At 42.2% G+C, this 23,018-nt stretch overlaps 1 protein-coding gene across 1 annotated transcript in view; it reads left to right on the forward strand.

Moving 5' to 3' along the window:
- Positions 1-707: 707 nt before the first annotated feature.
- Positions 708-23,018, forward strand: part of UNC5D (unc-5 netrin receptor D) — a 526,408-nt gene continuing 504,097 nt past the window's right edge. Inside the window, exon 1 of the mRNA XM_021681506.1 lies at positions 708-810. Coding sequence (XP_021537181.1) covers positions 708-810 — 103 coding nt within the window. The remainder of the gene's footprint in view (positions 811-23,018) is intronic.

Here is a 23,018-nt window from a genome sequence, read left to right on the forward strand (position 1 = left end):
AGAAGAGGCAGGACTGCGAAAGGGCTCAAAGTTGAACAAAACAGAGGTTTCGTGGAAGCGGCAGACTCCGAGGTAGGCTGCGGGGATGCTCACATCTTTCCGCGCTGGGTTCGCCTCCAAGAGGCCCGCCGGCGCCACTCACGTCCGTAAGCGTGAGCTCGCGTCCCCGAGCCGGCTCCGGACCTGCTTCCTCTCTCCGCGAGCGGGGGCCATTTGCGGAGCGTGGAGGAACCCGGGGGCGCGTGCCGCAGCCGCGAGGCTCACCTGCGCCTCCCGGCCTCCCGCCCCGCACCGCCCGCCGCCGCCCCGCCCCGGCCCGGCTCATTGGCTGCCGCTCCGAGGGGAGGAGAAGGGGCGGCCGCGGGGATCTCATTAGCGATGCGGTCTCGCTCCTCCGCCCCGTAGTCCCGGACCCGGCAGCAGCGGGAGCGCGGCGAGCGGTGCTGCGGGGACGACGCGCGACTCCGGCAGCGGCCGTGGCGGGAGCGTTCGCCCCGCCGTGGGAGGCTATGGGGGCGCGTGCTGGCTCCCGGTGCCCGGCCAGGGGCGGCTCCGGGCGCCCTGCCCCGGGGCTGTAGGGAGCCGCCGTGGACCAGTCACTCGCCGAAGACCTCCGGGACCCGCTTGTCTCGGTCCCAAGCTCGCCGTTCCTCTCCCGGGCGCCCGGGGCGTGGAAGAGGAGCCAGACTCCGAGCGGGGCGAGGAGCATGGGGAGAGCGGCCGCCGCAGGAGGAGGCGCTGGAGGGGCGCGCCGGTGGCTCCCGTGGCTGGGGCTCTGCTTCTGGGCGGCGGGGGCTGCGGCTGCCCGAGGTAAGCGCCGGGCGGAGCGGGCGGCGGGGCTGGGGAAGAGGCGAGGGGGCGATGGCGAGACCGAGCGGGACCCGCACCCATGGCGCTGGCTTCCCAAGTTGCGCCCTGCATCTCTACGCGCGGACCCCACAGGGTGGGAATCGGGCGGAGGACCTCGGAGGGGACCACTGCCTTCCACCCCAAGTTTGCGATCAGCCGCAATCCTACAGGTTGCTGTGATCGGGGCCCCTACCCCTTGACGCCCATCGTCTGCTCCATTTTCCGAGCCCTCCCCAATTGCTGCAGACTGGAGTACCCACTTCTTCACCCCAGTCTCGCTCTCCCCTGCCCTCGCCACTTGCCTCCAAGGCGAGAGACCACGGGTGGGCGCGCATAGTGGTGTCCGAGAGTTTCTGGGAGAGGGGCGGGGTGATGGGAGTCTCTGTAGGGTGGGCTTGAATGGAGAGGGCGCTTTTTTCCTTTGGGAAGCAGCACCCAAGCTAAAGTCCGCTGAGCTTGGCACCCCACGGGCGACACTAGCCCGAGGACCTAAACAGCACTGGGCTTGCTTTCGAGGAGGCCGCGGTGTGCGGGAGCCCGGGAGAGCTGTGTGCACCATCCGCGTTTAGCTGCGCCTGCGGTGCCGAGCCGGGGTAAGCGTTTGTCCCGAGGCTGCTCACCCGGCGCCTCCTCCCGCTACCGGGTGCCTACTCCAGCTAGGGAGCTAGCGAGGGCAGGGCTCCACGGAGCAGCGGGGAAACCGCCGCTTCTTGCTGACTTTGAAACGTAAACCCAGTTTTCCTGGATCCTCCGGACTCCAGTAGAGTGAAATTTCGCAACTGGTTTCACCTCCACTGTGAACGAGAACCGTGAGCATCAAGTTAAAGATAAATCCCACCGACTTGTTTTGAAGATGATCAGAAGCAATTTCAGCACATAGTTTGAGTATTACGGCTTTACCTTTGAAATAATCCCGAAGCCTCTCCTTCCTGCCCATCTTTACCTTTCTCCTTCCCTGTGTGCCATCCATTAGGTTTTAGAATATGTAATTGCACTGAATAATTTACCTATCGCTTGTCTGGCGAGAGGGGGACTGAGCTGACCACCTCACCTTCTACTCTCTTGGCTATCCTGAACATAATGGTAGCCGGGAGACAGAAGAGGGTGGAAGGGGTTGGCGACGATCATAAAAGAACCAACACAATCTAATTTTTATAAAAGCTAACGGTGTGTTAAAAGCAGTCAGGGTGCCTAGAATGAAGAATTAAAAAAAAAAAAAGAAAAAGGTAGATAAGAGGCTTTCTGTTTTATGATCCTGTTCATTGACTATTTGCATTTAATTTCCTGAAAACTTTTTTCCCCCTTTTTTTTTTGTTTTGTTTTTGGTGGAGCAGGCTTTTTAAAAAGCAGCAAAGGTTTAAAAATGAGCCTCGTGATTGCACATTCTGGGTTCTGGTGAAGCATAGTTGTTTCCCTTGCTGGAAGAAGCATAAGCTTCAGCCATTTAATTTACTATGGAGAATGCCTTCTTGCAAAGCTGACTTTGCTCTGAGTTGTTTTTAATACACTGTTACAGGGAAAAGCAAGCCTTTTCCTTTCTAAATTATCTAAATGTCTGAATTCCCACTTGCTATTTGATGTGGAAATACCTAAGAGTGCCTGCCTCCATGTACTGACCCCTTGGAATTTGGTTGGTGGACTTGTCTTGAAGCCAGCCCCAAACAAGAGGTGGGGAAATGCCAGAAGCCTCTTGGATGGAGTTTTGCTGGCTGTGAAACTAAGGCTAGCACCTCTTGTCTGCAAGCTGTTCTTTAAAGGTCTCCTAGAAAACATACTGTACACTCTGCAGGCTTATTTACAACAAAATGTCTTGCACAGATCATAGTAATGTTCAAGACACATGGAGCAGAGCAGTAAATCTGCCTAATATTTCCCTTGTAGTATTTTATGTTGTGGGGGTATGAAGACCATTCCTTAGCATCTGTCCGAGATTCAATAGGGAATGAGTTGTAAGCCGGCTCTGGAACCTGTGAAGCTGCATGCATCTGGCTTTGGACAGGTGGGCACCATGGGAGTTTTCAGAACAAAGGGTGTGTTTCAATGTTACTTAAGTTCTGCCAGCTTGGGAAGGTGCCCGTTCATTAAAAGCAAGATGAGGTGAACCTTGTGGCATGTTTGTTGAGTCGTCTCACCAGACTCTGTGGGGTTGACCCTAGGTTGTTCTTTATCCAACAAAATGGTTTTTTTTGCAAGCCTTTTCATGTTGATTTGAACCAAGGTATTCTGCCCCCCCCCCAAACAACAGGGGATATAGAATTATGCCGTTTGCTTTGTGATCTAAGAATATTTAACAGTTCAGTAGCATTTTCTTTATAATGACTTACGCTTTGTTTGCAAGATGAGTGCACCAACTTTTTTTTTTTTCCTTTTCTTCTCCATACTTAATGTAAAACCGTCTGAAAATCAGAGGGAGATTTCAGGTAATTGGCTTTAAATGAACATACTGGAAGGGGAAGATAACTTGGGACAAGGGACTGCCCGTAGAAACTGGTATGGCCCAAGGAGCAAAGTTCTGGTTCCTTCCTTTGCAAGCAGGACTTATCTTTTCAGATTTATGTTCCTGGCTGCTGGCACACTGTAAGGAAGGCACTTTGGTGCCATGATTACTGTATATTTTAACACTTTCCAACTTAAAAGAAGGTTGTTTAAAAGTTATTCATGACCTGCCAAGTGCTAATTGAATCTACATTGTGTTGTCATGTTGATTTGTTTTTGTTCTTTGAAAAACAAGAGTAGTGCTGTAAATCTGGTTGTGATTCCTGTATTAGATACTGTACATAAAGATATCCTCATCTAAAGGCAGGGAGGGAGGTAATCTTAGATAGGCTAAACTTCCACAAAGTTCCTTGCTTTAAAAAATGTCCCGGACAACGACATCTTCCTTATAATAGCTATAGTAATGCATTAAGGGCAAGAGAAGTACACATTTATTTTCTGGGCATAATAGGGTCAGACGGTTTACACATACTTAAATCCATTTATCTATCTGGTTCATATATTTTAAAATCTTTAGTCATTTCCTTCTTAATGAACTTTATATGCCTCTGCCTCCTTCCCCCCCCCCGGCCTTTCCCATTCTGCTCCTTTTCCTCAAAAAAACTGTCCCTCCAGAGTGCTATGAGGAAAGTGTCTTTTCTCCCAGTTTCCTTCCAGGATTGTCTTATTCTCACTCTTGGGTTGTGCTCTCAGCTTGAACAGTCCCGTGGCACCTTCTTTTCTGCTCAAGAAATGTCTTCGAGTATCTTAGTTCTTAAGATGAGATTTGTTGTTCTGATTTGGCCCTTAGAAAGAAAGTTGTTCTTTTGCAGGGTCTCACTATGAAAAATAAATGTCCTTCCTCACTCTCTGAGTGACCTGTGTATGGTTCTGTAAGTGGTGGCCCATAGGGGAAAAGCTACGGGGCCAGGAATCCTCCTTGGGCTCTCAGAACTGTATGACTGGGTGGGTCAGGTAGTTCCAGACCCTGCTGTCTTACTAGTTAGGGAAGCAGTTTTCTCTCTATCGTCTCAATGACTTTATTGTCCTCCTTCTACTATATATAGTACCCAGCTTAAAATGTTGCCAACTCTAAAGGTTTCTCAAGGAATTAGTTGTACAGGATTTAGTGAATATTTGGTACCACTCCCTTATGCCTTTTCTTCTTCTTTTTTTAATGTGACGGCTAGAGACCCAGGCTACATGCATTCACATCTAATCCCAAAGACAGGTGTATTTACAAAGAAAGATGTATTCTGGAACATCCTCTTAAAGAAGTTGGTAGTGGGGATACAGGTGTCCCCGTAATGGACAGGCACACACATTCACAGAAAGTCCTGATGGGGATGCCTCTTGATTGTGCTTCTGCCATTAATCCTAATCCCATATTAAGGCAAGTGCTAGTTGAGCAGCCAAGTCATTGTCTTCTCTTCTGTCCTCCTCCTTCTGATACCTTCATGAACTAATGGCATGACTGAATAACCAATGGGAACTTTCCTGTAATGAGAGCTGCAAACTCTAGGCGAAGACCCTGACCAGCTCACCCCGCTCATTTGCTAAACGGCCCCTGTTGGCGTGAGAACTTACCATCATGTTGCTACCGCTCTTTATATTCTGCCTATTCCTTCAGAGAAGTCATTTTTGTAGCCTTGAGTGCGAAATAATAATAGCAATTATTGTATTTAGTGTGTGCCATTGATTATTCTAAACACTTTACGTATGTTAACTCATTTAGTCCTTAAAATACCACTCTGAGGTGAGTTGTATTCTCATTTTTAATATAGGAAACGAAGGGCAAAGAGGGATTAAATAACTTGCGCAAGGTCACAGAGTTAGTATGTGGAGGAGCCTGGATTCGAACCTACACTGTCCTGCTCCAGAGCCCACAACAAGGACCGTTTTCTAAACTATGCCAAAAATAAAGTGACCCTTATATTTTGGTGACAAAAGGACTAAAAAATTTCTCTATCACTGTGAGAGTTGTAGAGGGATTCGGAGTAGCTTCAATAAATCTATAAATATATTCAGATAAATCTCAGAGATTTATGTTGTGTGGAAACAACCACCCTCTCACCATTCAGCTTAATATTCTTTGGGATTGGATTCACAGTTAAAAATCTGAACGCCAGTTTCTAATATGATAGCTTGCTTTATTTTTTTTTTTCAATTTTGAATTTCAGCAGAAAATATTACTCTGATTGAATACGCCATCCATGGAATGGCAGATCCCAAGAGACTATTGGTTGCATGTCTTGTATTTTTAGCCTTGTTTGCCGGGGAAATGTGGAGCGTGAGATTTGAGAGTAGACTGTTAACACCAGAGGCTGCTGTTTCTGCTGTTTGGGGTACTCCTGCTGCAGCTCTTTCGAGGCAGATGGCTAGATTCATTTACAGAAAATAGATATTCGTTCTATTTTGCATTTCCGCTTTGGAAAGAACTTTTAATTGTTTGTGCCACATTGCATTGTGGGGCCTTATTGTGCGCATACTCATGCTGTGCGTAGATAATTTTCAGAATTAGGCGGATGTTAATGTATTCACTTTGGACTGCCTTAGAAATCCACCGTGAACTCCGCTGTGCTTTTGCAGTATTTCTTCTGAAAGCGGGTGTGGGTGCGCAGGACAGGGTGTGAACCGCGTCTTCTGTGCTCAACACCTGCCCCTCCCCACCGACTTCACCGACATAGAAATTAGGGGCAGAAGTCCTGAGTTGTGTTTCTGGGGCTCGAGTAGAAACAACCCACCTGTGTGATGCTTCTCCGGTATATCGGACCGCTACAGGACTCAAGAGTATTTCCCGATACTGTTTCTAACAAGACAAGAGTAAGGTGAGGCCTGAATTCTTCCTCTATGACCAGTTCCTTTCTTCATAAATAAGGAAACTGAAAAAACAAAAGATGTCTTCCAAGTGAGGTCAAGGCCAGCTTCACTTAATGCAGATTCCGACTCTCTGTCCCCAAATTTCTGGTTCATAAAGTGTGAAAGAGCCTTACTCCCCAGGAAGAGAGACTTGGCGCGCAGATATCCCACCAACCCAAGCTGGCATTTTAAGGCTGGGAGGAATCAAGTAGGGTAAACGTCACTGCAGCAATGCGGAGCTTGAATACGAATGAATTTCGCAGATGCTTTGTTGTTATCTAAAATCAAACGTTGTAATTTCTCAAATCAGGTGAGTCCGAGGGAAAGTGGTACTGCAGAAATTCCAGCAGGTACGTGGTTGGCAGGCAGGCATGGGAAGAAAGCATCCTGCATACTTCAAAGGCTCAACTAACACCAGCGTAGCTACGTTGTGTGTACTATCATTCACAGATTTTGATAACTTACTATAAAAGCAAATTTATTTTCTAAATACTGGATGAGAAATTTGCCTCTGAATGTATTTGTGCATGTGTTGTTGGAAGTAGTGTGAAAGGGATTGGTGGCTTCTGCTAGCAACAGTACTTATTTAGTAGTTACCATCTTTGTTTGAATTTAATTTAATAAAATCCATGAGGAGAGGAGGGGAAACCAAATGATCATGGGTTATGGAAGCTTCACTGGTAATATCTTTGAAACTTACAAATCAGTGCTTTTCAAATGTTAATGTGCATGCAAATCACTGCAGTTCTCCTAAGAATGCACCTTCTGATTTAGTTAGTCTGGGGAGGGGCCTGAGATTCTGCATTTTTGATAAGCTTCTAGATGACCCCATCCACGAACCCCATCCATCTTTAAGTAGCAGGGCCACATGTGATAGTAATTCAGAGTTTGTATTTTCAATATTGTTTTTCACGTGCAAGCCAGTATGAAGTGGAATACAGTGTAAGACTATTTTTAAAATGCCAGTAGAAGACTAGGTAAACACAAATGTCAGTTTTAACTCAGACAAACATGCAGCCACTCATAAAACGAACACATTCAGGAGCTCCATTCTGAGATGATAAATTGTCTTTCTTCCAGCATTTGTAAAGACAGATGCAATATTTGAAAAGTCTTGAATCCGGGGTGCCTGGGTGGCTCAGTCGTTAAGTGTCTGCCTTCGGCTCAGGTCATGATCCCAAGGTCCTGGGATCGAGCCCCGCATCGGGCTCCCTGCTCAGTGGGGAGCCTGCTTCTCCCTCTCCCACTCCCCTGCTTGTGTTCCCTCTCTCGTTGTGTCTCTGTCAAATAAATAAATAAAATCTTAAAAAAAAAAAAGTCTTGAATTCTATTTTGAAGTAATTAAGGACTGATGTTTGCATCTAATTAATTGCATGTAATAAAGAGGAAACTGAGTCCCCCAGAAGTTGAGCTGTTTGCCCAAAGTCAGATTTTTATTAAATAAGAAGCTTTTCTACTCCTCTCAATCACCTTCATTCTATCGTATCTCTTGACTGACCTGCACTTGAAATGATCTGGAATTCAAGATAATGAGAGAATGAGGCCATAGTTAAGTAAGAGGTAGAGTAAAACCAGTTGGTTCAAAAAAACCAAAAAAATAAAAAAAACCCCAAAACAGAGCACTGTTCATACAGCATACTGAGGCTTCCCAACCAGCTGGATTATTGTTGTCAGAACATCATGTACGTGTTTGGGGTCTGTCTTTCTCTGCGGCAAGGTAGTTAGTTATCTCTCCTTGACAGGGCCCATTATGCTTACTGTTACTCACCCAGCCCCTGGCAGTCATTGTCCAATAGCATACACCAACCAATATTTTTTACTCCAACCTCATTATGTTAAGGTATAAATACTATTTAGGTGAAAGTTTCTAAAACTTATTCAGTACTGTGATAAAATAAACTCAGGGAAATTTAATTGCCAAAGAATTAAATAACTGTATGAGGGTTTTATATATATATATATATATATATATATATATATATATATATGTTTTCCCTTAATAGGTTGGAAAGCCTACATTCCTAGACAGACTATTCGAAAAAGATGATTAAGTATAAGAGTGATACTCTCATGGATGACTGTTTTGAGTAATCATTCATTTGCATGGAACTTGGCACTTTTAAGGGATGTTTACAAGTGTGATTGCTTTGTATTTTCACATCCACCCTGATCTTGAACAGATGATAAAATTAGATTTAGAGATTCTTCAACCAAGGCCGGACGGGTAGCAGTAAATAGTACCAGGCCTAGAAGCTGAGTCTCCAAATGGTTTCTGGGCCTTTTGGACTTCTTTAGCATGTAATTCTATTTTATTACCAGATGGATTGATTAGACCTGAGCCAGACGATACAGCATTTTGCTCATGTTGCACTTGAGACAGGGCTGCGGATGCGTGAGCATGTGTGAAGAAGGAGAAATACGTGAATAAAAATTTTGGATGATACCCGTGTTGCCTTCTTGGTCTGTTTGTGTTATGTTTCTCGTGGTTGTAAACAGAAATGGCCCTGCCTGGGAAATGTGTCCGAAGTGCTTGGAGGGAAGTAAAATTGCGAATATATCGCTAATGGCATAGTGTGGTGTGGAGTAAGTTGTATGTCACATATTCTGAGGAACCTGCTAAGCAATAACGTTTTCTTAATCTAAGGAGTGAAGGTGTTCATTAAAGTAGGTGAAATCACAAATGAGTTCTCTGGTTTTATTTTTGAAGATGCCATTATAAGCCAGGCTTTTTAGAAATAGAATACTAGCTCCTCCATCTTCGTGGCTTTCTAAATACATTGTCTTTATTATTAATTTTGAGTGTACATGCTGTATTTTTTCTTTCTGTGTACACTTGTAAAACAAGATTAAAGTCTTTAAATTTGTACTTGAAGGTTGTGCCGTAGCACAAGGCAATTGGACTTCCAATAACAGTTTTCATCAGTGTGTCTTTAAGAGTTTTCCAGCCTGTCTTTAAAAAGAGATAGGGCCCAGGGCGCCTGGGTGGCTCAGTCGGTTGGGTGACTGCCTTCGGCTCAGGTCGTGATCCTGAAGCCCCAGGATCGAGTCCCACATCAGGCTCCCTGCTCGGCAGGGGGTCTGCTGCTCCCTCTGATCCTCTTCCCTCTCATGTGCTCTCTCTCATTCTCTCTCTCTCAAATAAATAAATAAAATCTTTAAAAAAAAAAAAGAGAAATACAAATCAAAACCACGATGAGAGGGGCGCCTGGGTAGCTCAGTTGGTTGAGCGACTGCCTTCGGCTCAGGTCATGATCCTGGAGTCCCTGGATCGAGTCCCGCATCGGGCTCCCTGCTCAGCCGGGAGTCTGCTTCTCCCTCTGACCCTCCCCCCTCTCATGTGCTCTCTCTCTCTCATTCTCTCTGTCTCAAATAAATAAATAAAAAAAAATCTTTAAAAAAATAAAAATAAAATAAAAAATTAAAAAGAGGGGCGCCTGGGTGGCTCAGTTGGTTAAGTGACTGCCTTCGGCTCAGGTCATGATCCTGGAGTCCCGGGATCGAGTCCCACATCGGGCTCCCTGCTCGGCGGAGAGTCTGCTTCTCCCTCTGACCCTCCCCACTCTCATGCTCTCTCTATCTCATTCTCTCTCTCAAATAAATAAATAAAATCTTAAAAAAAAAAAAGAGATAGGGCCCAAAAAATACAGACCACCGAATAAAATTCTTTGCCAGGCAAATGTAAGTATTTTATAAGCTATTTGAGAGGGGCTGGAAAAAGTTTAACTCTCCTGCATCTAAACCAGCAACCCTTGTATCTCCCTCAGTCTTGGGACCAGAAGCTACACTGATTGCATCAGATTTCCAAAGTTGTTTCCCTTACGGGAAAAAACAAAAACAATCAGGAGTTCCACAGGTTTTGTCAGTGTGAGGTGTGTGGGTGGGATGTATTTGGGGGTTTGCTTTAAAGAAATAAAGCTGAATAAAAGATTTGTCATTAATGTCTTTTTTTTACATTGGGGCAAAGAGAAAGCAAAAAAAAGAAAACCCACACAACCCATTTAGTATTTTCTCAAGTTTTAACAGACAGCTTGAGATGCATTTCAACCTCTGGAATGGCAATGCGGAAAGACAGCACTATCATATCCCATCCTGCAGGAGAGAAGACCATCACTTATAAAGCCAGTTATTAATAATTTTCAAGGTGATAAGTGCTTTAATGCATGGGTGTCTGCGTATGTATTATATATTAGTAGAATGTCATGTATCATCCTTATAGTAAACTTAGATCATGAAAGTTCTATGCTATTAATTTAAATGGCATTAATAACACTTGAGATGTCGATTTAATTTTGACTTCTTAATTTAGGTACTCTGTTTCTCTCTCCATGGTATCTCTCGTCTAACCCCCAAATCTTTGTATTTTTTTTTTTTTAAGATTTATTTATTTGAGAGAGAGAGAGAGTGTGTGAGCATAGGCGTGGAAGCAGAGAGAATCTCAAGCAGACTCTCTGCTGAATGTGGAGCCTGACATGGGGCTTAATGTCATGATGACCCTGAGCCAAAACCAAGGGTTGGGTGCTCAACCCAGGCCCCCCTGTCTGTTTCTTCCTCAAGACTTCTCAAAAATTCCCTTCTCCTTTAAGCAGTGTGATGAGCCTGGGAAGTTGGAGACCACATGTGCTTCAACGTGTCACTTCCTTCTCTGGTTCTTCACAGTATTTTTATCATTTTGGGAAGCATTTTTTGGCATTTTAAATATATATTAAAACCTTCAATAAAAAATACTGTGGCTGTAGAATTTTCAGGACAAGTTAGTGGGACTTCAGGAATGATGCTTGTAAGCCTTGGCTGAAGCATTTTGAGGAAGGTACCAACACCATAAAAAATTTAATTCTAGGTATCAGTTTCTCCTAAATCAGTGGTTGTAAACTAATGCATACACGAGCAACTCTAGCAACCGAAGTGGGTTGCATGGAAAATGGCTGAAGGAGTTAGGAACCCCCTGCACCCCCACTGTGGCTCATTTTTGCTCAGTTCGGTACAGAGGCTTATGGTTGCTAGAGTGACTTACTTTTTCTTTCCAATAGAAACCAGATTTATGAAATTTTATGTTTCCAGGTTCTCTAAGTCTTCTCACATTATTGTAATAAAACACCTTTGATAAACAAAACTCACTGTATAGAACACTCTGACTTCCAGTTTGTCTCAGTGACCTTGGTGTATTTTATGAAGAGATTGAAAGGATCCGGGAGCCAGTCATTTCTCATGTTCAGTACTCATCTTTGTTTGAGCTGTGCTTCTAAAGCTTCTTCTAGCTTTGTGGAGGGGCACTGCCTAAAAGCAGGAAATAGAAAGCATTTACGTGGCCATCCATTTAATGTTTCATAAACATTAATTTGATCACCGAGTTTCTATGTATTTCTGTAGAGGAAAATCATAAAATTATATCACTGAAAAGAACCCTAAAATTTCTAGGCCAAAGCCCAAATTTTTACGTGAACAACCAAAGTCTAGAGAAGCAAAGTAGCTTTCTTGACTTTTATAGGTCATTTCTGTCGGTGCTCACCCATGAATCCATCTTCACTTTCTCAATGTCATTCTTACCTCTTTTCCTTTCTGGGCCTATAATAACAAAAGTAATCAATAGAGGCACAAAAGAATTCAAAAGAAATACCAGAAGACTAAAGACTATTGATCATTTTTCCTCTCTGTTAAAGGATGTCTTTTATTTAAAATGTTTATATTTTTCTAAATACCTTTGAAATAATATAGATCTCTCTTGGCTCAGTTCTTAGAGAACATTAGGGTTTTGATTTGAGGGGCTCAGGTTAGTTCAGTGTAGCAGAGCTAATTAATATCATAAAAAGTGTTTCCATTATGGATTTGTTTCATGTTGGGAGGAAATTTGGGGTGAGTCTTAAGCTTTTGTCTCAATTACTTCTTTTTTTTTTAATTTTTTTTTTTTAAGATTTTATTTATTTGAGAGAGAATGAGAGACAGAGAGTATGAGAGGGAGGAGGGTCAGAGGGAGAAGCAGACTCCCTGCCAAGCAGGGAGCCTGACGCGGGACTCGATCCCGGGACTCCAGGATCATGACCTGAGCCAAAGGCAGTCGCTTAACCAACTGAGCCACTCAGGCGCCCAGTCTCAATTACTTCTGCATCCTTGGTAATAAGTGTATCCAGTATGAACAAATACTGAACTGGTATTTAGGATCTACTACAATCAATCCCTAGTAGGTCCTAAATACTTTCTAAATGTCATTATTTTAAAAATCTGTACACAGGAAAGAATATTATAGTAACTGCATTTTCTATGTGGTATTAGTGCTGTGAGTTATGCTTTACGCAAAGGATATGATTTTAGAGTGGTATTTGCCACACAGCTCCGAATTCTTATCTGGGTAAATAAATCACTTCCAATTTCCATTTTTCCCTGTGTAAAGCTGGATTTTCAGGTGTGGTGAGAAGGTAACACTTCCCAGTTTGAATAGTCCGCTGGGCCCATTATGAGGTGGTTATTCAAGTGGATGTAATAGTTGGACACTCTGAGGACACTGGGTGGGGCAGATTTCAAATGTGCATAAGCATTTGACTTGTGCTTCTTCTAAGAGAGCTTTTGATTTTGGTAGCCGTATGCTAGTGATACCCTCAAAAGGCTATAAATCTGCATTCAAAGAGAGCGACTGGGTATAATTTTGAAGGCTTCAGTTGCTGCTTCTCATGGAGTCCCTATTTTTCCTTATTTTCAAGTGAATTCTGCACCTCCGAAGGCCAGGATAACTTGCAAAAAGCAATCTCTGTGATTGAGCTGGAGCCTGGAAACTTGGGTGACTGGATCATGTTGATGATTCATATCCAAGCCACTTTGCTGGGGAAGTGTTAAACACACAGGGTTTAGGAAACTTCTGATTCTTGGAGATTAGGTATGAAAATATTCCGGTTTTTTTTTTTTTTAAGATTTTATTTATTTATTTGACAGAGAGAGAGAGACAGCGAGAGCAGGAACACAAGCAGGGGGAGTGGGAGAGGGAGAAACAGACTCCCCGCTGAGGAGGGAGCCTGATGCGGGGCTCGATCCCAGGACCCCGGGATCATGACCTGAGCCGAAGGCAGATGCTTAACGACTGAGCCACCTAGGTGCCCCGGGTTTGGTTATTTTTTTTAGCAATTGTCAGTGAAGGCTCTTGCTGCTGGAAATGGTGGTCAGGTTTTAGATCTCCAAATCCCTGGTCATCACCCAATGCTATTTTTTCAAACCCAGCAGAAAGGAAGACTTCTGTAGTATTGTCAGCCAGGATAGGGGAGAAAATCCTACGCAGGTACTTTGGAGGTGTGTTGACATTAACTTTTTTTTTTTTTTTGAGTTTCAAACTGATGTTTAACAGTTTAAAGTATGTTTAAACAGTTTTATTGAGAAACAGTAGATGGAAAGATGAGCGCCAAATGTTTAATGTAGCCCTGGTTTATTGAAATACATATGTGTGTGATTTAAGTGATGAAGTCAGTGTCTCTCTGACGTTCTCAGCCATCTGTGGCAAGGGCCTCTAACTCAGAGCAATCGAGTCGGGATCTCCTGGGGGATGACCCACTGGTATTTTTTTAAGTTCCCCAGGTGATTCTCAATTTGGGAACGCAAGATTGAGAGCCATTGATTTAATGGGTGCATTGATGGGTCGACTCTGATCTTGTTTTAAAATTTAGAGAAGTGATTTGGAAATCACTGTCCCAGCAAAAGGTAAGGGATTGAAGGTGACCATGCCCCATTTGCCTCCCCTTCTGTGTCAGGCGACATCTTTCCACATTGCATCCCGGATGACTTGCGTGAGTGAAACTGGATGCTGGCACAAGTCGAGAAGCTGGACTTCTCCTACTAGGAGGCAACCCCTGGGCTATTACTAAAAGGGATAAGATTATATGAGAGGGATTAGGCATTAAGGACTCAGGTTTGGAGGTTGTACCATGTTTCCCTTCTGGACAAAAGCACAGGGCTCACAGATAGAGATTCCTATCCCCTTGAAGCATCATTGAACGTCTCCTAGGCCCAGGATGTACATGATAAGTAGTCATATTTATGAGTGGATTAGTATCTTTGGGCTAGTCTTGGTGTCTGAAGGATATAGGCAGGGTAGCTCCTCCTACATACAGTGGAGGGCCAAGTCCCAGGGAGCACCATTGTTGTTGACGCAGAGAGGCAGGCAGGGACACCATAGCCATTCCAGGCAACTTGGCGTAGGAATCTTCTCACCACAAGCGTTTCTAATAGTATTGCCCTGTTCACAACTGCCAGTGGTTCCTTATTTGTCTGTGAAATCAAATATAAACTGTTAGACATTTTGTGATTTTATTGTTGCGTATGAATAAGTAGGTTTTTTTTTTTTAATTTTATTTATTTGCCAGAGAGAGACACAGCAAGAGAGGGAACGCAAGCAGGGGGAGCGGGAGAGGGAGAAGCAGACTCTCCCACTGAGCAGGGAGCTCTACATGGGGCTTGATCCCAGGACCCTGGGATCATGACCTGAGCCGAAGGCAGATGCTGAACGACTGAGCCACCCAGGCGCCCCTGAATAAATAGTATTTTTTAATAAATAGTTTTTAAAAAATCAAATTACACTGGGTATTTGTGCACTTAACACCACACGTAAGAAGCGGGGTGCTGTCAACACTTGACCCTTGTGTGTGTTCCTCCCCATCATGCACCGCTCGTGTTCTCCTTCAGAAGGAATCATGGTTCACATTCTGTGCTCATCATCTCCTTGTTTCTAAAAAATAGCTTAAACAAGTATGTATGTACTTCGACATAAACACAGTTTACTTTTGCTTCTTTTGGAGATGTATTTAAATTAGAGTCTACATATTTCTCAGCAGTTGTTGTTTGTCACGACAAGATTGTGTTTCATCTCTGTTATTACATGTACTGTTGTTGATTCACTTCCCTCAGATACGATATTCCGTGGTGTGACTCAGCCATAATTGACTTATGTTGCTGTCAGTGAAATTTGGGCTTGTTCAGATTTTTTTTCTTTTATGAAAAGTGCTCCTAGGAACTTTGTTATGCATGCCTCATCGTACCCATTTTCAAGTGTTTCTTACCTGAGAGGAGATCACTAAGACCTAGAGGGCAAGCATGTTAAATTTTCCAGGCAATGCCACATCATTTTTCAGTAAAATGTAAGTTCTCATCATTTCCCATCAACCACCTTTGGATATTAATAGGCCTGGAGGTTTATGCTCATTTTTAGTGGGTTATAATATGATTATCTCTGCATGGATTTAATTTTCATATTTCTGATTGCTAATGAAGTTAAACATTCTTCCGTATACCTCATTGCCATTTATATTTCTTCTACAAAACACCTACTCAAGTCTTTTGCTCACTTTTTCTATTATTGTATCTTATTGAATTGTAGTAGTTTTAAGTGTATATGTGTCATACATGTTTTATATATACATATATAAAATCCTTAATGTATTATGTGTGATTGAAATTTCTTTAGTTTTTGTTTTTTTTTTTTTACTTTATGGTATTTTCTGATGACTTGAATATTTTGTTATTTTCTCATGAACTTTAGTTTCAATTTTAATGTAATGTAATGTAATGTAAAGCTGTAAATGCTCATCTTCTGGGAAATGTTGGCTCTAATGGTCAAAAAAAGATTCCATCAACGGTTGAATTCTACAGCACCCCAGCAGAAAAAATGGCTGAAACGGTTCTACGCATTTTGGATCCAGTTACCTGTACAGAAAGCTCACCTGATAATCCATTTTCTGAGTCTTCACCAACTGCCTTACTTGCTACAAAGAAAAATATTGGATGATTTCATCCCTATACTAGATATGAAAATATAACTTTCAATTGCTGCAATCACTGCCAGGGAGAACTTATTGTCCTTTAATATTCAGTATGTTGGAGGCATGCTACAGGCCCTTGCTTCTTACCCAAAAATCATTATTATTTGGGAGCTGGAGTTCTTACAATGGTAGAATGTCACTTTCTATTTAAGTAATAAATATCCCCAACAATGTTTCATGTATAATCAGTGTTTTCAGTCATTTTAGGCTTAGGTCCTTTGTGTTGTGCTTAGGAAATCCTTCCTACATGTAATTAAATACGTTCTCCTATATCCTAAATTGTATAGTTTGGTCTTTCATATTTTTGCCTTTAATCCACCTAGGATACATTTTTATTTCTTTTTTTCTGTGTAGAGTTTGAGTTAGAGATTTCTTTTCATTCTTTCATGCACATAATCAGTTGTCTCAGAACCATTTATTGAGAAGTCCCTCCTTTCCCTAATGATCTCTGATGTCACCTTTGTAACATATGAACATTTCATATACACATGGGTATTTTTTGGTCTGGCATTAAATGGTCTTCAAAACACTTCTAACAAAACTTTCTGGTTTTTTTTTTCCTACTGTCTCTTCATGTACCTTCTACTCAACTGGACTCCTTGCTGTGCCTCAAAACTACTCCCACGATTTCCTTTGTCTTGTGCATTTTGTTACTTATACCTCTCACATGTTGCCTTGTGTATTATTTTAGGTATATTCATTTCTCTTTTGCTCCCTATTATATATGAACTTTAGATAGCAGGCATGATTATTCATCTTTGATACCTTTGGACAGAATAATGTCTTTTACTTAACAGATATTTGATAAATTATTGAACTAAAGTGGGGTTTGTAATTGAGGGGCTCTTGGATACTATCCAGTTAATCTCATTGTATTTGCCCACTGATGATAACTGAGATTTGTAGAATTTAAATGCAGTGCCCAGGGTCACACAACTTGGTGGATCCTTGACTTTTTTTTCTTGAACTTATTCCAGAACACCTTTCATTATATATTCCGTAGGCAAAGAACTGAACTATCAGACATTGTCCAGAAGTATGAACTAATATGAAGGTACTGGAAAAAAGATGAAGAGATATATGTGGCAGGTCCAAGATTCTTAGACTGGTTGAGTCCATTGCCAACGATGACATTCATTTCATACCCAGACACTGGGCATTTCCTAAGCATGCTGTGCTAACTCACATCTCTATGCCATTGTTCCTTCCCCTTGTTTAACAAATCTGTCCTCATGGACCACTATCCATGAATTTTCCCCACTCCTGGAGATTAAGTTCTCCTCGTTGAATGCTGTATTTCCATACCTTGACATCACTTCTGGTACTGCACCAATGAGACCATATTCTAGTTCTTTTTCATAAGTCTCTCTTGCTTTTGATTTTTACCACTTGAGGTCAGAGACAATTTTCTATTTTACTGTATCTTCTCAACACCTAACACAGAGCCATGTTTGGAATACATTAGGTTTCCAAGATGTTCTGACTGCAGAACGGAGACATGCAAAAAACCAAAACCTTCATGTGAGCTTATAAATATGTTCTGTCATTCCACCGTTTAGGTGTATAATTCATTTTGGTAGAATCATTGTGCTACCCCATCTAATAAAATACAAAACCTATGGGAATGATAACATATTTCTACAATGTTAACTGTTATCACAGTAGTCTAAATGAGCTAAAGAACTTGGTGTAAGTATTCAGAGGTCCCACGGGAGGGAAGCTTTGCTAGGCTGAAAGCACACTGGGTTTTTGAGCAAATGATGCTGTATAGTTGGGAATCTATATAATCAGAAGAGAACTTAAAGATCCTAGGCATTTGAGTTGAAGGTTCAAAGAGAGGACAATTATAGGAAAAGGAATGGAGATAAGAGGGTACCAGCTACAAATAATAACGCTTTGGTTCAAGGGATGGCCCTGCAATGGTTACAGTTCTGGAGTGAGCATTCCAACTTGCTCTTAGTTTCAAGTCATGAAGGTGAACTCTTGAGTATCTCCTTCACTGCTGGGAGCTTCCAGGTAGGAGAACATTGGGAAACTAAGTCAGTGAGCCAGCAGGGCGGGCAGTGGGAGTTTCAGGACCTGGCATTCTCTTTTCCATCCTGGAAGTCACAAGTTGGCTAAATGGTTAGATGAATGCAACTAAGGAGTCCAAGAGAGCTTATTTGTACTTACTATAAGTAGTTCTTTTAGGTGAAAGTATTTTTTTTCCCATAATTTTGAAAGTATGTGTTTATTATATTAGAAGAAATCTGAAAATATAGGAAAGTATTAAAGAGAACAAAATCCCAGTAGATACCCAAAAAATAACCACTCAGGGGAATTCTCCAGGTAGAAGCCATATTCCTCACGGTGCCTCTGTTAGTTAGTCTGTAAATCCCTGTTGGTTCCTCTCTGTCTCTACCGTTTTGAAAGAGGAACAACCAATTATCTGAGTACTAAACCAAATACTTTAGTTCCTGTTCTTATCTTTTCAGAATGTTGACTTCTTGGTAGCAGATTCTGAGTAGCCCTGTGACATATCTTCAGTGCTTTGGATGATGTGAGAATAGCACGCATTTGTTATTTTTCAAAACCTGGCCAGAGCTACTGGACACACCCGTTGTAACTGTAGCTCCCCAGGACCCTTGACAGCAGTGTCTTCTGAGAACTTACATAGTAGTGCTTTGTGTTCATTGAGCTGACTAGAGAAAAGACCACGAAATCATTTCTTTATCTCTCAGTATGAGGATGGTATGTGATTTGGTTACTGCTTTGGAATTCAGAAAGACAGTTTTTTTCTTTTTTTTTTTTAACACTCCCAAGATAACTTTGAAGGATGGTTTTTCTATACCTGGTACGTTACCACGTATGGATTTTATCTCAGCATCAGGATGAGTCAGACCTTGGCTAATATGAGCTCTTCTAACTATTGTAGACTGAGATAAATAGGGATATATTTGTTTAGAGTATATTGTTCTTACGTGTATGAAGGCTGTCTCAGTTGTGGTGAAGTCTATCCCTAGGTAGCCAAGAGCAATCATCAATATGTACACTCATGTTCATGTTCTGTATTTTTTTTTCTTTTCTTGGCTAGAAACAAACAATTATATGGAATTCTCATAGGTAAAACTAATTAAGATTAGAACAGTTAGTCTTTGCCAAGTCCCCTTCTTACCTTCTTCTTAAACTGATTTATTAATAAAATGCATCTGAAGTAATTAAGATGTAGAAAATAAAAATCTGAATACCGTATTTTTTGGCAATCTGTGACTTAACATGTTTTCAATTCATCTGTCCCTTCACCACCACCAGCACCTCCCTTAGCTAAATTCCTCACCTCCAAAATGAAAGCTTCTAAATTCCTAATCTACTCAGAAGTGTTTTCCCCAATATGTGCATATCTGTAATGGTATCAGAATTTCATAGCTGGTGGTTGTCTGTGTAGGGAGTTGAATGTCTGTTTATGTTTCCATATAAAACACCTTGGTGACAGGCTTGTTGTTTTCTGAATCTTTGCAAATACTTGTGGTTTGGCACATTTTAGTAATTCATGGAATAAATGAGTAGATGAATGGATGAATAGTTACCAGCTACAATGAATATTTGTGTGATAACTGAGCTCTGGCTTGCTAATTGTATATGATCATGTGACTGCTTGTGCCATTCATTATGGTAGATGCTTGACATATATATGCTTTAATTCCTACAATAACTGTGTCAGGTAGGTATTATTATTTGTTTATAAATAAGGAAATTAAAACTCAAATATACTTTCCCAAGGCCATACTTGTAATAGTGGAAGGGCGGTTGGATTTGAGCCCAGGTCAATTTAGCTCTAATACATGTGTGCTGTATCATATCAAGGTGCCTTCCAACTTTATAATGAAGATTCACACAAGTGTCTGAGATTCTTTGGATAAAATACTCCTTTGCAAGCCAGCTAGAGTTGGTTTTCCCAGCCACTTCTTAGTTACCAGGTATGGTAGCCGTTCCCTAAGTGAATGTGTGTTGGAATCTATCTTTTGGTTCTGTCCTTGGCTGTTGTCTTTGGTATCAGCAGTTTATCAATTACAGTTTTTCCTAATGTGTAAATGTCCTTGAACACCAGCCCTGTTTTCCTCTTCGGTAGAGGAAACAGCAAGCATGGAAATGATGGAGTCTGCCTCTCTGGGGCTCTGGTGGGCCCATAAGCCCGCTTCACTGGTCTTCTGCTGGCTGGTGACTGGGCCCTAATTTGCATGGTCCATGCTGTTTCAGGGCCGATGCTTCCCTTACATCAGGGGAAAATTGCAACAGTAAGCTCTCGGCCATGGAGTCTGCGTTATATATGACAGACCTTGCTTTGGGCAAAGATGGTGCTTGAGTTGATGTAGGAACTGATAATAGTTGGTAGTATTATAGACCAAATGATCACCTCAGGTAAAAATCAGTTGCCTGCATTTCTAACTGGGCTTTTATTGCCTGAGACTCACTATGAGAATTCGTCCCATTGGTGGGTATTTGGTCAGGAGAATGAACGTGTATTCAGCATACCCATGCATGGTACTAGCCAGATTGCAGGGCCTTTTTTTATTTAGTTCTCAAAAGGAGGAAACTGAGGTTGCAGAGAAGGAAATAGAATTAGAAGATGTTAAATGAGCTCTTTTGGGATCATGCATATTGTAAATGATGGATCTGAATTTTTTAATTCTTCCAAAAAACAATTGCGTATATTTACTGTATGCATATATTATTTTTGAAAGGCAGTGAAGAATAGTGATAAAGCACACAGTTCCTAGAATCAGACTGAGTTAGAATTCAGTTTTTAGCACTTATTAGCTGTGTGGCCATAGGAAAATGGCTTCACCTCTCTGTGTTTCAGTCTCCTTCCCTGTAAAATGGGGATGAGTGATACGGATATTCTGAGGGTTAATTAATATATGCACAGGACTTAAAATAATTCTGATACATAATCATTTATATTTATTACTCCTCCTCCTGTGTTTAAGTCACTGTGTTGGGAACTGGGATCTAGAAATAAAAACTACTTCAACTGCCATCAAGAGTCTTACAGTCTTCTGCGGGAGATGCTAGAATAAACCTTACAAGGCATTATGGAAAATACAGGGAGTGAGACACCACAAGGTGCTCTGGCTGCAGGGAGGGCCCCCTCTACACCCTGGCCCCCCCCAAATTTTGGAAGTGGGAGTATACCCAGAGGAAATGATCCCCGGGCTGAGTGATGCATTTTAGGTAGGCAGGTTTGGGATCATCACGGTAGTAGTTCGAGAGTGTTTTTTCCCCTCAGAAACAGACACCACAAAGGTTTGGGCAGAGATAATACCTCACGCTGTGTTTTCCAGCGTTGGACTCCTGAGTGCTATATATATATACGTCACTCCAGGCTCCGTGGCTGCCCCCATCACACTGGTAGTTCATTTTTACCTTTTCCAAGTGAACACTTTAGGCAGACTGATTTACTTTTTTTCCTCCTCTCTGAAATAGAGAAGTGCTCTTTAGCACTTTTACCCTTTGAAAATATAAAATCACTCAAGGGCTTTCATATTTTCAAAGGGCAGAAGCAACTTTAGCGAGAGAGAGGAGTGCAAAAAGCTGACTGATCTTTTTTTTTTTTTTAAGTGCTATAATGAAAACATGTATAAGACATATCCTCCGGGCCCGTGTGTGTGGACGCCGGTAAAAAGGTAGACGAGGTAAGGAGGGTGAGAAGGGGAGTGGAATGCATATTTAGGAGAGTTAACAACCGCTTTCTCTGTTGCTGGGATTTTTAAAATTTTTTTTAAATTTTTCCCTTTTTAATTTACTGGAGAAGAAACAGCCCTTATTCCTGTCCCCATCCCCCAGGCTCATGCTAAGATAAAATAAGTGGTGTCCCTCAAGATTTTAATGGAGAAAACACCTGCTTCCTTCCTCGGCCTTGATTCGCCAAATCTCTGACCCTGGAAAATGAAAGCATAACCGTCAGGAATTTGGCAGTGGTATTCCTGAGCTAGTTTTGCCTTTGGAGTGACAGGTATAGTTATGTCTCTTCGAAAATACAGAGAGAACAGTTCACCTGTCAGGTAAGAAACAAATAACTGAGCTGCTAGCCGGGCCCCATTCTTCTCCCTGCACCACACCTGTGCACGGTAGACACCTCTGGGGTGTCCATCTTTCGAAAAGGGCCATATTTTACCCAATGAGGTGCTTACTACGAGCAGCCATCGGAATGATCTACTAACTCAGGCTTCGTTGGCAGGGCTGGTTGTTGGCATTCTGTGCTAGATGGGATGTTTGGCTTCTTCCCAAAGCATATACCACAAAGTATTATCTGCAGGCAGGATTTTACTTATTTATGTTTATTATTAAATATACACGGGAACAATGGCGTAGAAGGTTTGTGGCAGTTGAGGTTCTTAAATGCTATTTTCAAGAAATGGTGTCTTCCTTTGGGTCCCCAGGGGTCACAGCATTAATCAGCAGGCCAAGGAATTGCCCCGGACCCTCATTCCAAGAAGACACCCAGGACATTGCCAGAATGAGTTGGGTTGGGGTTTGCTAGAGTCTAAAGCTGGTAAGGAACACACTCTGCTATTTCAGGGACTCCGTGGTATTGTAATGACTCTGACACACTCCCTCTTTCTCGTTCTCCCTCTCTCTTCTAAGACAGGCTGCACTGCTTGAGTCGGGAGACAGGGAGAACGTTCTGAGTGGTAGAGTTACACTCTTCCTTGAGTTTACTACAGAGAAGCAATTAATTGTGAACCTGTGTAAGAGTTTATGATCCTGCTTCATATGGACTTGCCCATCAAAGGGCCACTTAAAATTCACGCACAGTAGCAACTGTGAAGGAATACCGAAGACTCATAAATAAAGCACACCTATCTTAATTTATTGCCAGTACCTTCTATACCCATTGAGCTATTCAGAACCGTGCACAATTGATGTTTCTTTCCTCCAGTTATTTCAGTAAAAAATGAACTCTATTTTATGCCACACAAGCATACTAATAAACCAGTGTTTTGCTGCTTATAAAGGCAAACTGTCACCTGTTAAAATATGTAACTGTCATAGAAAGATAAAAAA

The sequence above is a fragment of the Neomonachus schauinslandi genome, chromosome 2 (genome assembly GCF_002201575.2).
Source record: "Neomonachus schauinslandi chromosome 2, ASM220157v2, whole genome shotgun sequence".
In the NCBI taxonomy this organism is placed as follows: Eukaryota; Metazoa; Chordata; class Mammalia; order Carnivora; family Phocidae; genus Neomonachus; species Neomonachus schauinslandi.